At 46.3% G+C, this 17872-nt stretch overlaps 1 protein-coding gene across 2 annotated transcripts in view; it reads left to right on the plus strand.

Moving 5' to 3' along the window:
• The window catches only part of LOC111862886, an 89227-nt gene that overhangs the window by 59557 nt on the left and 11798 nt on the right, over nt 1-17872 (plus strand). For both annotated transcript variants that reach the window (XM_033750840.1, XM_023848667.2), the window contains exon 2: nt 16460-16543. In XM_033750840.1, coding sequence (XP_033606731.1) covers nt 16460-16543 — 84 coding nt within the window. The remainder of the gene's footprint in view (nt 1-16459; nt 16544-17872) is intronic.

The raw sequence follows: 17872 nt of genomic DNA on the forward strand, positions 1-17872 counted from the left end.
CCCCCCCCCCCACAGAGCACATCTTCATGCTTAATATGGTTATCACATTAAACAGCAGCTGTTTTGTGTCAGGTACGAACTGGCTTTTTTATTATTATTTTGCCGAAATTCATGCTTCAGAGAGTTTGGGGTGCGTTACAGGGGGTCTTTGATAGATTTTGATGCCGCATCGTGACACTTCTCCTGTACGAACAGAACCAAATGTAGCCTGTCGCTAGTTAGTCACCTGAGAGTAGGTATCAGTAACATAAGCCTGTCATGCCTTGTGTGGGTGCACTAACAGAACTTGCGTTTTCAAAGCCACTACAGCTGTTCATAACCCCGGTATTCTTAATATTGTGTTCTGTAAACCAGTGATTGTTTATATTGTGGGTATGACGCCGTTTTGTCTTGTAGGCGAATAGAGGTGTTGCGGAGGAGCATTCTTCCTCTCTTCAGGGTTGAACTGTGCAGGGCCAGGAATGGTTTAGGGTTATTGGCAGATTACAAGAAGGATGGTAACTCAGACTCGCAGGAGGATAGGGGGGTGGGGGAGCCCGGTCTAGGCCAATGGCAGTAACTACTTTGTAAACTGTCCATATAAAGTAAAAAGATTCCTCACCCTAGAAGCTGGAAGCAGTATGTTCCTCCGAAACATCCATATATGCCTACAGTACATCGCGGCGACAAACCAGACGACCACAGTTGCCTTCCCGTAGTTTTCTTTGCTGTGACATGAAGACCAGAAATTCTTTTTCTCTTGGGATTAGTGGCCAGAGGGCCTCGGATGGGCAGGTAGTAATACAGAATTCGCTAACAATTAACGAGGATGTGGCGAATCTTGGTATAGAAGTGAGGTCATGCGAAACTCAGCGGCTCCGCCTGTCATTGCAAACAGAGCCGTGTCCCTCTCTCATTTTCACGGCGACTTACCGTACATTCGGGACTCCAGTCAACCGATGAGGCTACCCTTCCCAGTTGATTGCAAGCTTTTGTGACTGGACACTACTCACCAACCCGGTTCCCAGGTGTTTACTGCATTCTGGAACGCACGCGGTAGCGTAGTTTGTTGAGGCTCTGTGCTACAAGCCGGAAGGTAGCGGGTTCCATTCCCGATGAGGTCATTGGAGTTTTCAATTTACCTAATCCTTCCAGCTGTACTATGGTCCTGGGGTCGACTCAGCCGCTAACAGAAATGAGTACCAAGAATCTTCCTGCGGGTAAAGGGCGGCTGGCGCCTAAGGCTGACAAACTCACCGCCATCTGTGAGCCGACTGTCCAGAAAATGTGGGAGCCTCGACGTCTCACAGTCCTATGGGCCTTTACGGCCTGTTACAGGGATAGCTTTACCTAATATTACAGAGATTGGACATTAATCCTCAAAAGAGAACAGAATTTGTTCCCCAGTCTCACTGCATTGAAGGATGGAGTCTTGATTTGTAAGCAGGAAATGATACTGTGCAACAGGTACTTTCACGCTGACAGTCGTCTATCTTCAGAAGAAAGGAAGCCGCAACTTCCACGTGAGAACGATTACGTAACGAAACCCCACTTTCCTTTCCAGGTATTGCATTCAGAATTTTCTCTCGAATTTTTAACTTTGTTAACAAAGTGTGGCTGTGTAACTGTTTGGCTTCCTACCGACTGGCAACTGATGTCAGAACAGTGGATGAAGCCAAAGCCTAAATTACGAGTATTTGTGTTTGCATCTCCATGTCACTAAACGAAGTGACTATACCGCCACGATATTCTGCATTGTGATAACTGTAGACCTGATTCCCCTTAAAGTAGACTGACAGCAGAGCCAGTGACGGGCGCCTGTGACTCTAGGAGCCACAAGTAAGAAGGGTACGGATCAGGTGACACATTTGCTTATTTCTGTTATCAGAGCAACAGTTGAGACCCCTTAGCCGGAGCACGGGCTGGACGGCCGATGCTATCACGTGTACTCGTATATGTGGCTATAGACGAGGTATGGATTGGTGAATAGATTTATCGGCCATATAATACTATTTCTGATTTCCACACTAAAAATCACTCCACGCTCTCTTCTCAGTCTTCTTCCACTAGCCGTTGCCAAGCAACGGCTCCCAACCATGGCTGTTCCTCTGTAGTAGACATTTCCTGGTAACAGAACATAACAATGAAGATACTCCGGCTTCTGTGCTCACGCCGTTACCGTCCCGCAAATACCCTACAATTGAATGGTGGCCCCAATTGTCTTCAAGAAAACCCTTCGGCACAGACCACTCAGCAAACACAGCCCCTCTGTTGTTGTAGACGTGTGTTATGAAACAGTCGCTGCGCGGACCACATAGGAATCACCGTTTTTTTATTGTGCTGCGTCTGTGTTGCGGACATTACCTAGCAACGGCCCCTGTTCACGAAGTCACTGCTTAGCAACGGGTATATTCGCCACAGTATGAAAGGGCTGGAGGAAAGAAAAAAATAAATAATTTTTCCAGTGCCTGTGTGACCTACTTGTAAATAACCAGAAGAAAACTCTGAGCGCTGCCAGGAAAACTGCACGTGTCATGGTGACATGGAGACGGGCCTGCCATCCAGTCCAGTGTGGGAATGCAGGAAACAGCCTCTGGGAGACTGCCGATTTGGAGCGATGCACGCAGACAATAAGCAGCTTCTGGTCCATACAGAATGCTACTTTCCTGGCCAGAATGAGACAGCCAATTTTACAGATGTCAGAAGTGTACCAGCTGTATCGAAAATCAGTTCGAACCAGTGGACTGATTTCCGGATGAAAGTGCATCTGGCCGTCGGTAAAAGCCCGGTTGGCGACCGTGTTTTGTAGACCCTGGCACATAAATTAAAATTACTCAGAGATAAAAAGTAAAAAGAAAGGTGAAGCTATCCCTGTAACAGGCCGTGGGGGCCCATAGGGATTTGAGACGTCGAGGCTCCCACATTTTCTAGACAGTCAGCTCACAGATGTCTGTAAGATTGTCAGCCTTACTTGCCGGCCGCCCTTTACCCCCAGGTAGAGGCTGCGTCGACCCCAGGCCCATAGTCCGCTGGAAGGATGTCTTGTAACTTAAATGTTTACAAGTGTCCATTAAATGCAGCCCTTCGTTATAACGGACTGGGGGCCAGGATGTCTGCTATAAGCGAATGAAGCGTTAGTCACGGAAGCACATCACAGAATACCTAACCGATACACGCAATTAACACGGAAACACAGTGTGACTGCATAAAGGCGTATTGGGGGTAAAGTAAAGTTGTCCCTGTGCTTAACTAATTAAGCACTATGCCATGAAGGCGTATGGGGGAGTGGATATATAGATCCACATTTCTTGACCTCGGCACTAGTTGGAGGTGAGTGGTCAGCTTCACGTACCGGCCGATTTACCCCCGGTACCCATTGGATAGGCAGTTGGGTGGATCCCAGAGCCGGTCTGGACGACGTGGAGAAGGGAAAATTTTTGACCCTGCCGGGACTCGAACTCCGACCCCTCGGTAGTCCATCCCATAGCCAGTCGCTATACCGACTGCGCTATCCCGGCACCTTTTTTATATTGTGGGTTCTTATTTTAAATGGTTTTCTAACTACATAACGTTCTTAGTGCCACACCGCCTATAAGAATTCGCGATTCCACACAGGTTTTACCGTTACTGGGGGTTTACTGCATTCTGGGTTCTCCAGAGACAGGTAGACGGGAGCAGGCATAAACTTTCTGACTGCATTTGGTACTTGAAGAAACGCATGGTGCAGGGAAACAAATATGACATGCAGTTTGTGTTGAGAGACGGGCACTGAACTCACCTCACGAAGCCTGTAGTGCCATTAGCGCTGAGCTGAACGCCACTCTGCAGTTCCAGGCATGCGCGAACGGTCGGTTCATTGCGCTCCGTGTCGCTGTGGCAACACAGACAGGTGTCCGAAAATATCAATCTGATCCAACGAGGCTGGATTGAGATTTTCGCCATCATGAATATGGATGTGGTGCCGTGTAGTCTGGTAAGAGTTTACAGGTGTTTCGGCCGGACGTACTGCTTCGAGCTTCAGGGACGAAGAGTAAGGAAAGAAAACATGCAGCAAGCAAGAAGTAGAGAGCTCTGCCTGTCGCATGTTCGACTTACCCTTTCTCCCTGAATATGGATGTAATACGTGCCGCCGAAACATCGGTATGCTTACACCAGACCATACAGCTTCGTGGCACAGGCTGAACGGCAGTATAAAATGGCGTGATGAATTTCGGAAAGGACAGGAGTATTTTCATTTGAAGCCTTTCTCTCCTCCCCCCACCCGAGTGCGCCCTTCTACTAGTTTTCGTCATATACAGGGTGTTTCGCGACTTTAGGGCATAACTGCAGGAGGTGATTTCCTAGGTCTTTGTGATCAAAAAAATAATAAACATGTGTCCGATTTTGGACGGTTACGGAGTTATGACCGTTTTTTCATTCCCCTACACGCCCTCGTGTGAACAGCGTTTACCATCTGACGGGTCGCTATTTTTAGCCAGCTACAGACAGAGCGTTCTCGTTATCTCGACACTTGAGAGGTACATAAGGCATGATGGGTTGTTATGTACCCACGCGGTTCACAACCGAGCGGCAGCCTGTGTTGCGGCCGGCGGTGGCATTTTCGAAAATCAGCTTTAAGCACCAATAAATTCAAATTAAAGGTAATTTCACGAAGTTAACTTTACATTCATACTTTAAATGTATCATGTATTATGCTGGTTTATTATTTTGTTCCGTTTATTGTAGGTAATCGTTACCTTCTGTTCTGAGTTTAAAACGGTCGTAACTCCGTAACCGTCCAAAATCGAACATATGTTTATATGAACTTTATTGATCACAAAGACCTAGGAAATCACCGCCTGCAGTTATGCCCTAAAGTCGTGAAGCACCCTGTATTTTACTGACTGTTGGATTTATTTTTCACGTTTGTTTTAGCAATGTTCCTTAGATGAATTCGTCATAGCAAGCAGGTGAGTTAATAATAATAAAGTTGTTCATGTCCTTAAATAACTAACCACCACGCAATGAAGGCGTATGGGGGAGTGGATGTATAGATCCACATTTTCTTTACCTTGGCATTAGTTGGAGGTGAGTGGTCAGCTTCATGCCCCTGCCGCTTTCCCACCGGGGAAAGAGCCCCCCGGTATCCATTGGATAGGAGGCTGGTGGACCCTAGAGCCGGTCTGAACCACTTGGAAAAGAGGAAATTCTTGCCCCTACCGGGACTCGAACTCCGACCCTTCTGTCGCACAGCCGGTAACCAGTCACTAAACCGACTATGCCGGAAAATAAAGAAACGGAAACAATGTTAAAGTAAACAATTTTCAGCCTTTTATTGATTAATTTATTTATTTATTCTTTTTTTGCGTTGAAGAATTTGCTTTTGTTCGGAGTAAGCTGTGCGTACTTTTCCTCGTGCATTCGTGGGTCTGGGGAGAGTTTCCCTTTCATCTGTTTTGAGGAGCGTCCGAATGCGGGTCAGGGGCTGTTGCGGAACAAAGTCATGGCTTGAAGAGCTGCACCTAGCATGATCGCGGTCTCGGCTTCCGTCATCATGAACTAAATGTTTCTAAAGTAAGCTCGATAATAGCATCAAACATTCACAATGCAAATTTACTTTAATAATTACTATAATGACGAATTAATTCTGGCAAAATAAATTCTGTGTTTGGAAGGTCTTTCACTAAATTTTCCGTTATGTTCTTTCGGCTAAGCCGTCAAAGTCATGGGCAGGATATGTAGCATGAATTGGGAGAATAGTAATTCATATAGTATTCTAATGGGGAAGCCAGAAGGAAAGAGACCACTAGGACATAGGTGGAATAATAATATTGAAATGAATCTTAGAGAGATAGGATGGGGTGGTATGGACTGGACTGATGTGGCTCAGGATACGGAGCAGTAGAGGGCTGGCTCTTGTGAACACGGTAATGAACCTTCGGGTCTCATAAAATGTTTGATATTCTTGAGTAGCTGCACAACCTGCGGCTTGTCAAGAAGGGCCTATCTCCGTGGAGTTAGTTTCTAAGTGATGTGCATTTAAGTACAGTTTATGGCAGTCCCAACTCTTGAGGAAGACACCGGTTTATGGCATGAGCCCTTACTCACGAAGAAGGCCTGCGGTTAGATTATAAAGGGTTCTGACGAAGGTGTATAACACTCAGAATTACTGGGTTTTGGACTTCTCCCATCATCTGGTATTCTAGAAAATAGAAAACACGACGTTTCGGAAACTGGATCTGTTTCCGTCCTCAGGTGAAGGGGGAGAACACACATAATCAGTTGGGCCCATCAGAAAGAGCTAATCTCAAAATCACTGGACGTCGTTTGTTAATGGGATCGTCCAGTTTCCAGCGTTTGGTGAAACAAGGAACTAGAAATGCGACATGCTACGAACAGAGCCTTGTTCTCAGTTGTTTCCAGGGTTATGCAGCGTCAAGCAAACCCAGCTGTGTAGTGGGTCCACATGTTCCACACTTCTTCTGACGAGTTTGCATTCCTGTGCTTTCGGTTCACGTTGTGCGTAAGATTGCGGTTTGCTGTGCAGTGACAGTGTAATCTTGTGGGCAGAACGTCGCCTTCGTCTTCAGGGATAAAGTGTTTAGGTTCAGGGGTAGTCTTGAGTACATAAAGACAAATTACAAGGAAGAACATCGTAAAATCCAATGTGAGAGGGTAAAGAAACGAGTTCGTCGGTACCAAAAGAAGGAAGAAGAATGCCGTCTTCTGGGATGTGGCGCAGTGTAGATATTGTGCAAACCGACGTTTCGGATGAACGTATCGCCTCCATCTTCAGGGTAGAAAAATCCTCAGTCTGAAGCCACCTGCTCACGCTGGATCCTCGCTTGCGGATTTTTATGCCCTGAAAAGGCGATACGTTCCTCCGAAACGTCAGTTTACACAATATCTACAGGGCGCCACATCCCAGAAGACGGTATTCTTCATAGTCATCGCCGTGGAAACCTCAATTCTTACAGAAGGAAGAAATCAACGGAAACAGCTCTCGTAAAGGCGCGTCCACATTACTCGTGCTCGTGCTCGTGCTCGTGTGACTCTGTATGCTCGCGAGTAATGTGGACGATATGACAAGTCACGAGACAAGCAGATTTTAAATTTTTAATTTAGAAACTATAGCCAATAAATTAAACTACGACTACAGCCTATACACACTACGAGTAAATATACGGATCCTCACGCGCCGAAGCCTGGCGAGCAACTGAAGTAGTGTGGACGAAGATTTACGAGCACAAGTAAAAGCCAGACGAGTCTCGACGAGCACAAGTAATGTGGACGCGCCTTAAGGGACAGATTTATCGCCGTAGATGTGCAGTTTAATGGATAGAAAGAAACGACTCTAGGACCAGTCCGGAAGGACATAAGTGACTTTGAATGGAGAGTTCACGCGTAAGCCTGTCTCCAGTTAAATGTGTTAGGTTTATTGATTCGTTGCCTTGGCCTTACGAAACTTAGGACAGCTCAGCCAGTGAAGTGCCTGGGAGTGGAGGATAACGACAGGTTCACTCACTGAAGCAGTGTTATTGTTTTTATTGCTAGTGGGTGGGACTAAGTCCCTTGTACTGCGGCCACTTCTGGCCTACTGTACCAGCCCCAGATGATAGGTGAGGGTGACTGTGGAGCAATTGGTGGAATGAAGATTGGCAGGGGAAACCGAAGTACTCGGAGAAAACCTGCCTCAGCGCCACTTTGTCCACCACAAATCCCACTTGACCAGACCTGGGATGGAACCCGGGCCGCCGCGGTGGGAAGCCATCGACTGACCGCCTGAGCTATGGCGCGGCCCTCACTGGAGCTGTAACGCTTCTCTCCTGCCTGCGGAAGGCGATCGATTCGAATTCCGGTCGGGACACCGATTTTCCTGGCTGAAAGATAAAGGTAAAACTATCTCTGTAACAGGCCGTGAAGGTCAATAGGATTATGAGACGTCGAGGCTCCCACAGTCTCTAGACAGTCGGTTCACAGATGGCGGTGAGCTTGTCAAGCCTTACGCGTCCCCTCCTAGGAAGATTCCCGGCTTAGGTTTTCATAATTCACTTGGTCCCTTCAAATAAGAATATCTGAGTAGCCTAAAGTCAGGCCACGTCCATTTCCTCCGACATTCTTTCAAATTCGTATCATTAAGTCGCTTTACGCTATAGAACCTGAGTAATTGGCAGCGTCGTCAAACAAGGATTTCCCCCTTCGCTGCAGTGGCCACAGGAGGTTGAAACGAAAGGAACGCGAAGCTAACAACTCACATTCTTTAAGTGCCAAAGTTAAGCCTATCTTAGTGATCTTCCGTTTCCATTGGCAAGGGGCCTAAGTGCAGGTACACGATAGTAACGGGAGTGAGGGCCTTGTTTTGCANTATGGATGTCAGTGTGTGCGTTTATTTTGTGTTTGTATTCTCCTGTATTCAGGTAGCGGCCTTGCGATGGGCTGATCCCCCGTCCGAGTCCTACCGACTGTAACAAAGGTTGCGAAACTGAAGAAGAGGCCAGGGCCCAACAAAGGCTGTAGAGCCTCACGGTGAATGAATGACTGAAAGAATATCGCACTTTTCAATTAACATGTTTCATAGTATGCTGATTTAAACAACAAAATTCGGAGTAGCTCAGTCAGCATAGTCACTAAGCTACGGGGCTCCCATCCTAGCAATAAGAGATTTCTTCCTTCTTCAACGCCCAGACCGGCCCTGGAGGTCTCTCAGCTCCTTACGATGGGCAGAGAATACTTTGTCCAGGGTTAGGCGGCCGGGGTGAAGCTGACCACTTATAAACTCCATCTAGTTTCGAGGTTAAGAGCCAGAATAGCGCAGTCTGTAAAGCGACTGGCTACGGGCCGGACGACCAAGGGGTCGGAATTCGAGTCCCGGTGAGGGCAAGAATTTTCACTTCTCCACTTCGTCCAGACCGGCTCGGGGAACCACGCAGTTTGCTATTCAGTGGGTACCGGGGGTAAAGCGGCCGAGACTTTAAGCTGACAACTCACCTCCAGCTACAGCCGAGGTCAAGAAAAAACGTGGGTCTTCACATCCACTCCCCCATACGCCTTCATGGCGTAGTGCTTAATCAGTTAAGCACAGGGACAACTTTACCTTTTCACCTTTTAGTGTCGAGGTTAAGAATGCCCTTCCCTCTTGTCTCCTCGTGCCCGTTTTAACTTATTGTTTCCATCATGTAGGGACCAACTTTAAACAGGGGGAAGCACAGACAGCGATGACGATTTCATAAGCCTCCTGATATTTGTCCAGTAAGGAACACAGGCTAAAAACTTACCTCTGTGCGGCTGGTGTGTGTGTTTAACACAATTGGATTACATCATTCGATTATTTTGTTTAGTGCCCCGCGGAATGACGCGGGTTCAAGTCCCGATGAGGTGGACTTTTTCAATTGACCCAATCCTTCCAGCCGCACTATGGCCCTGGAGTCGACTCAGCCTCTAACACAAATGAGTACCAGGAGTCTCCCTGAGGGTAAAGGTCGGCCGGCACATAAGGCTAACAACTTTACCGCCATCTGTGAGCCGATTGTCTAGAGGAAATGTGGGAGCCCCGACGTCTCAGAATCCTATGGGCCTTCATGGCTTGTTACAGAAATAGCTTTACCTTTTTACCTTAGTGCCATAAACGGACCTTTTCACATGTTATATGTTATACAGGTTCTGCTAAAATCCGATGTGGGAGACGTCCACAAAACTCCGATTGTCAGCCAAATTGATCTCTATTAAAATGTAATTTGCATGAGGCCATGATTGAAATTATCGCAATATCCCACAAAATATTCCGCAGATTTGAAAATCGTTGGGAAGGCGTGTTATTTTGCAGGAGGAATGTTTTTACTGGGTAGTTGCCTAGCAATGAATGTCTATTCTGATTTCACTGTTCCGGCTTTCGGCGTCATGTCACATAAGAAAGATCAGGAAACCTAACGACGGAGAAAAGAAGGGGCAGTTGCCGTAAAGGGGGCCGAGGCTCTCAGAGGACCGCATCGCAAGGGATAAACAAGTTGACTTTGGAGACGATATGTTATGTTGAAGACACGAGTGCTCTTGATGACACCACAGTGTGAGTCCTCACAGGACTGGCCGACATTGCTGTCACGACCCTCAGATGTGGCTCGAGTGTCACGAGAACCTCGAGTAACTGTGAACGTTGTTGCAGTTAGGGACACAACAGAAACTTTACTTTTCCCTCATTTACTTGAAGAGGGAAACAAGCTCAGATGAAAATGGCTGTTCGGTGGATCATTTAATAAACCATTAAAAAAGGTAAAGCCATGCATCCCTGTTACAGGCCGTGGAGGCGCATAGGGTTGTGAGATGTCGAGGCTCACAGATGGCGGTGAGGTTGCAGCCTTACGCGCCGGCCCAGGAATATTCCTGGTGCTCATTTCTGTTAGAGGCTGAGGGCCGTAGTGCGGCTGGAAGGATTAGGTCAATTGAAAAATCCAGTGAACTCATCGGAAATCGAACCCGCTCACTTCTTGCTTGTAGCATAGTGCCTCAAGCAGTTACGCTACCGCGTGCCCCCAGTGAACTCTAGGTTTATGATGATTTTGACGGCTGTACGAAACAAATGGTGTGGCCAGAGTGCAAACCGTAAGAGCTCGCAAAGAACAGGTTGGTGTTGGGCAGATGCTGGGCTTTCCTCAGCCCTCCAGTCCTATCTGGAATGGGCCACTGTTTCCATTTCACCTTTCATCCTACCATCCGGCGCTGTATACAGTATCGATGTTGAAAGCGGCTTGAAACAATCTGCAAGAAAACTCTTCGTAAGCTGCTGCAGGGAACTGTTTCCCTGGGTTCAGTCACACGTACCACTCCTAGAATGCGAAGAGATGGCATAACATTGCAAAAGGAGGAAACAGTTTTGTAAGCCACAGGACAAAGCTGTGCAAAGCAGGAAACTTAAAGGTAATTAAGCGCTGTCACTAGCGGGAAGACTGTAAGATTGTTGTAACAGCACGCCGTTACATGCTGCCTCTCTGTCCTTGAGTGCGGCAGTTGCCTCAAATGAGCTGAGGTTGCAATACTGCAATGTCCGTCAGTAACAGAAAGCTGCACTTCCGGGGAATGAACATCTGACAGTGGTGTAGCTGTAATCTGACAGATCTAGCTGAATGGTTCAGACGAGGGTGGACACAATACACTAGAAACTACATGATTTATGATTATAATTTATCCTTCTCGTCTAATATTATCAGGGCGATTATATCATGTGAAATTGGTGGGTGATACATGTAGAACGAATGAGAAAATGACAGATGCTTATACAATTTTAGTACGAATATTATGTTTCTGGATATTATCCATCTACCTGTTTTATCTAAAACACAACCCTGTTTATATTTCAAAACACTGCGTTTCGGAGACTGAATTGTGTCTCCATCTTCAGGTAAAAGACAGGACGATGGATAATCTCTAGAAATAATATTCGTACTAATGCACCATCGTCACAAACTTTTAGATCTTGTTTAAAGAATTTTGTTTGGAAGTTGTTGCTTGGCTAAGTGGGTAACATTAATGTTAATCTTGGATAAACGGGATATAAAGGGGTGGACCGGATGCGAATACCAGGATAGAATACACAGGCATGGCAGGAACCTTCTGGCTGTACATGACCAACTGAAGTTCGGAGGAAGGCCCCGCTACAAGACCGGTACAGGCAGAAACAGAACGTTTCATATTGTCCATGCGTTACAGTTGCTTATCGGCAGCGTTGAGCATGCGCACTTGGTCTATCGTCTGATGCTCTAACAGTAACACGCTTCGGAAACAGATCCAGTTTCCGAACTGTTTCTCCTGCTTTTGGAACATAAGGCGATGGACAAAGTTATAAGAAATCCAGAAGGAAAATGACCACTATGAAGACCGGGACGTAGGTGGGCGGATAATATTAAAATATGTCTTAGAGAAAGAGGGTGGGTTGGTATGGATTGGAGTAATCTGGCTGAGGATAGGAACCGGTGGAGAGCTCTTATGAACACGGTAATGAACCTTCGGGTTCCATAAAATGCTGGGAAGTTCTTGAGTAGCTGCAAAAGTGGCGGCTTCTCAAGGAGGGCTCAGCTCCATGAAGTTATTCCAGCGCACAGTCAGATTAATAAGGGTTTATTGACTCTATTTTGATTAAGATGTTCAATTGAAGGTATTTTCATTTCACTGTGCTTTCGATTTCGTGAGCCGGGATGGCGCAGTCGGTATAGCGACTGGGAACGGGCTGGACGACCGAGGAGTTGGAGTTCGAGTTCCTGTAGTGTCTAAATATTCTCCACGTCGTCGAGACCGAATATGGGGTCCTCCCAACCTCCTAGCCAATGGGTACCGGGAGCTCTTTCCCCGTAGGTAAAGCGGCCGGGGCGTGAAGCTGACCACTCAACTCCAGCTAGTGCCAAGGTCAACAAAATGTGGATATTTATATCCACTCCCCGCATACGCCTCCATGGTGTAGTACTTAATTAGTTAAGGACAGGGACAACTACCTTTTTTTACCTGACCGCTGTCCTAGTTAATCTGACCAGATTTGCGCTACAATCTCTGGCTGAGGTTCGCTGTGGTTCTAGTGTTCACGAGGAGCCGCAAACAAAGGGCCTCCATGCCGTTTCCAGACGTTGCGGCAGAAAGTCGCCGCTACCTTTACTAAAGCGAATCTTCATTGTTTGTGCATGGCCAAGGAAAACTGCAACGAGGCGTAGTGAACAACCGGTTGGAAATTCTTCGATTAGAACAAAGGTATGCGATGCGCCCGACAGAGGACAGAGAACGTCAAGGCGATACTGGGATTTCAGAGGTCTGATGCTTCATTGTGGACGCTATAACAGCGTTAACCGCCGGAGTCGCTCACTTTTCTGCGAGATGCAAACGACACTGTATCGTGCTATAAGCGGCATGGGATTTCAGGAGTAACTGAGCTACTTTCAGCTTCTGAAGAAGGATTGTGCTTCTTGGTATCAGTAGGTTAGTGGCGGCTTCAGGATTATGCAGCGTTGAACGAGATGGGATGGTGATTATGATTTTGAAGGAGACTGTAAAGGCTATCCGAAGTTCTTTTGGAAGGACCGAAGAGAAGAAGAAAAAGGAGGACCAGAAAGCCTGTAGCCGTAGCGAGATTAGAACCTACACCAACCAACATGACATTGTGGAGATGATTGGCTCTGGGGGCGGGACGAAATGTAATGAAACTCCATTCAGAGCTGACAGGCCCTCACTTAGCCCCCAAATTATATGCAGCAATCTCATGCAGTCGGCGTCATGTTATGCAGAGCAAACACTCGAGAGGGGCCCCATTCGAATCTCACTGTGCTGAGTTTCTTCGTGATCTTCAGGACCTGCACGAAAATACCGAACAGTATACAAATTAGGCCACGACCACTTCCTTCCACATTCTTTCGGATTTATTGTTCACGAATCAACCTGCCATTAAACGCTGTATAGGCTGAGGCGTTAAATAAACATACAGATATATTTCTGTGTGTCTGTAGTCACTGCAGTTCAGACAACTTCCAAGCAAAGCGTGCGCATGATCCCTCACATGCTGACACATCCTAAAGTCTACTCCGCGTAAGGGTATAAACGTAAATGGTTTACTTCGTTGATACGTTAAACATTCGATCAGTTTTTTTTTTTCAAATTCGACGTGAAGAGGGCCTTGTAAACGTTAGTTAGCCATTTTTAACCTACTTCCCTATTTTGAAAAGAAATGAAAGTAGGCTTATATGACCTTGTGTGTGTCTGTGATTCCCCCCCCCCCTCCCATCAACTTTGGATTTGCTGAACCATTCTTTATGAAACTGATTATATGTATAATCATGGCACATGAGCCCATCTCGGCGGCGTACTTCATAAATCCTTCTCATCCCTCCTGTCGTTGCTAGGCAACGGCTTGGTAAGCACGTTCCCACTGCAACGAATACACACACCAATAGAATTGTTGGACTCCTGTGTCTGTGTATCCCCCCTGCCATTGCTACGTAACAACTCTGTAAAGACGTTCCCGCGGTAACGAAGAATATTTAGAGGCGTCTTTTTCTATGCATTCTGTGTCATATCAAAGGAAAGCAGGCGATTAGTTCTTCCCAGAACTTGTTGCTAAATTGTAGCTATATTGGCCGGTAATATTATAAATGTCATTCTGAGTCTGATGAACCATGTCACATACTTTGTTGTAGCTAATAAATTTCGTGTTTAGCCTCGGGCCTCGAGTAAGCGCAACAAACTGCAAAGAACGCCGCTCAGAGTACACTGTGGAGTACAGTCTCTTCTCTCTTCACTTGTCACCACGGTATGGTGCGTCCTCAGGTTGCGGATTATACCGAATAAGCAGTCGCGGACAGCCAACAAGGGGTGGTCCTCCAGCTTGGAGGTTGGGCGTGGGGCTAACAACCCCTCACCATAAAAATAAGCTTGTTACGAAATTCTCAATGGATGTGAGATTTGGTACTTGGAATGTTAGAAGTATGTATAGGGCAGTTTATGAAACCTACCGGCAAACAGAGATATGAACGCGAGTAATTAATTTTCCTTTAGTTTTTTATTTTTTCCAGAATGTCCGAACAAGTCTTACATCCCACAGTCATCTTTGAAGGGAATCAGAAATCGGTATTTTAAACACGCAGTCAAATGAATGCGAGAGAACAGTTTTAATGCACAAACATCAGAAAGCAGACATGAAACAGAGTGAAATTCTCAGGTTAGTCCAATGTGACGTTTCGAGCGTGAAATGCATGGCTCGCGTCTAACATTATACTGCAACTCCTTCTGTACGTCTGGTATGCAAAGCACATAACATTACGAGTTTAGTGACGTGGCTTGATGAGCCATTCTCTTTGTTGGACTGCTCCTGCTGCCTGCCGATCGGAGATGCGCTTGGCAACCAAGTCCAGAATGCAAAATAGGCCTAGAAACCAATCCCCTATTACTCTCTGTCTTTTTAATTAAAGTCTTCGCATGCGGATAGCAGCAATTTTGTTGTTGTAATTGTAATATCAGCTTTTCTTCTAGCTGTTTTATTTCCAAACTCAGTAATGACCACCGTTGCCAACTGGAGATGAGTTGGTTCAATAGAATCGCATCAGCAGGACGTCATTGGTAGCAGTCCTGCCAGTAATTCTCTGCACAGCAACATTTGCATCAATTGTACAATTGCGTCAATAACTGCTCTTCATTGTTGCGTAATGCAAGGGCTCCCAAATGTTGACTGAACGCAGCTGTTCAGTGGAATGAATACTTGTCTCATTGTCCAAGGGCTGCCTGTGCAGAATCGGATATAAACAGCTTGAACTAACGGGGATATGTCAAGAACTAGTTTTGCGTAAGAAAACTGAATTCGAGTCTTTACCAAGAGCCGGAGTGATTTATAGTTCTTATTAACGGGTACTAGTTTTGGCAACTGTGCCTAGGGGTTTCCAGTTTGTGCGTACTGATAGAGACTAGCAGGAACGCATTTCGGGGGTTTACTCTTACGAATAGGAGCCGGGATAGCTCAGTCGGTATAGCGACTGGCTACGGTCTGGACCACCGAGGGATCGGAGTTCGAGTCCCGGTAGGGTCAGAAGTTTCTTTTCTCCATATCGTCCAGACCGGCTCCGGGGTCTACCCAGCCTCCCATGCGATGAGTACCGGGGGCTCTTTTCCCGGGGGTAAAGCGGCAGGGGCGTGAAGCTAACTACTCAAGTGCAGCTAGTACCAATGTCAAGAAAGTGTGGATCTTTACATCCACTCCGCCATACGCCTTCATGGCGTAGTGCTTAATTAAGCACATGGTCAACTTTACCTTAATCTGTATACAGTCGGTAGGACTCCTTGGAGGGGGGATCAGCCCATCGCAAGGCCGCTACCTACACACAGAATAAACGCACAAAAACATCCGTGCCTCGAGTGGGATTCGATCCCACGACCCCAGTGTTCGAGCAGACGAAGACGGTTCATGCCTTAGACCGCGCGGCCGCTGTGTTCGGCGTATCCTCGCTTACCAAGAACAAATGGAATATATACGTTCCTGGCGATGAAACATTTGCCTAAATAACCCGCAAGCAATATTGAAACATTGAAATTGCTTCATGGCAATATTACCTGTACGCAAATGAACACGAATGTACATTTCCTGCCGTTCATAAATAAACGTTACCTTAAGTGTTAGTAGGCTGGGCTCAGATCTTCAGGGCTGAGAGGCCGTGTACTGCCGCGGGTGAATATCAGAAGAGCACACCGGTAAATAAATCTCAAATCTCATAAAGACATCCCTTATTTATTATGACGATGTTAGAACTGTACAAGTGAGTTTCATCTGTAACCTGTTGCGCAACTATGACGACTCCCACAGCAGGCGCTTACGTGTGAAGCTTTATCAGATCGCTAATGACGTTTTGAAAGAAAATGCTGCCTCCACTTTCAGGTCGAAGAGTGCGTCGCTAAGGATCCACCATACTACACACACGTCACTCAACTGTTTTCTTTCTGCGGCGGTGTGTACGGAGACTGATGCTCCTGTATCTGTCTGTTGCAGGAAACGCAGACGTCAGCGACGACGGAGCAATGTGGCTCGTCTGTGGTCTCACTTTGGTCTTCCTGTTCATCGTATGTCGGGCAGGTAAAGGCGGATTTCGCATCTTGTGACGGTGAACGAAAGCTAGACTAAGGCTAAGATACTGAGGTAACACAGTCTCCTCAAGGGAGATGTTCTGTTTATTGAAAACGTCCATAGATTTGCAGATGTGAGACATTACTGACGTTACAGCTGTATAAATCTCTAATTTGCTTAGTGGATACGCGGAGACCACAGCAGAACAACAGTCAGTTTTGTTCTTGAAAACGTTAATAAGAAATAAGAGTGAAGGTTTCGTCGCCTGGAATAAAGCGTTTTAAAATGTAAATAATTTAACAAAAGGAGTTAGGCTGAATAAATCAGTGATGATGATGATGATGATGATGATGATGATGATGATGATGATGGTGATGATGATGGTGATGATGATGATGATGATGATGACGACGACGACGACTTTGCCCCATTCTTGTCAGCTTGCCAGGCTTGCTTGAGTCGTCTGCCTACTTTCTGTTTCCTCGTGAACGTGCAGGAACTACGCGAGGAGGGCGTTTGTAAATTGTCCTGCGTGTCACATGAAATGAAATATATGAGTAAAACAAAAGAAAAAATATTCAGTGATTGACTGGAATCACGGTATATATCTCGATATATCAACTTCCAGCTTCAGGGGATTCGTTGAATGCGCACTGAGCACGGCCCTAGAGAACATAAAACGGAAAATATTGGCAGGTTGCATATCTGCTCCCGTTGGAGGGTTCTTTACTAAATAAACACACATTCGCTGTAAATTGTAATCCCATTGCAAATCATTCTCCCGTATTTGCGGTTTACCGCGAGTGACATTTCAGATCTCGGATGAAGTATAACATTCCAGTTGCCCCTGGAGCAATACTGTGTGTATGAAATACGCCTGGGCAATGTCTAAAGGTCAGCTTCTGCAACAGATTATGACTGTAAAGCTCTTTTCTCGTTCATTTTCTGTGGTTCACTGGGGGCTCTGCTTCGCGTGCTGACAATATCATCGTAACAACGAATGCTGAATAAGGATTTTAGATGTATTCTAAAAAATGACTTTCACGCACAATATATTCAGTCCTCAATGCAACTATTTTCACTTTAATTTCCCCTCCGTACGACACGTTTCGGCCTCAAAGGACCATCATCAAGTGTTCTTTCTACGCCACAACTTTCGCACTATGTCCCTGGGATCGACTCAGCCTGTAACAGAAATGAGTACCAGGAATATTCTTAGGGGTAAAGGGCGGCCGGCGCGTAAGGCTGAGAACCTTACCGCCATCTGTGAGCCGATTGTCTAGAAAATCAACATCTCACAACCCTATGGGCCTCCACGGCCTATTACAGAGATACCTT

This window comes from Cryptotermes secundus, unplaced genomic scaffold, assembly GCF_002891405.2.
Source record: "Cryptotermes secundus unplaced genomic scaffold, Csec_1.0 scaffold528, whole genome shotgun sequence".
Taxonomy (NCBI): Eukaryota; Metazoa; Arthropoda; class Insecta; order Blattodea; family Kalotermitidae; genus Cryptotermes; species Cryptotermes secundus.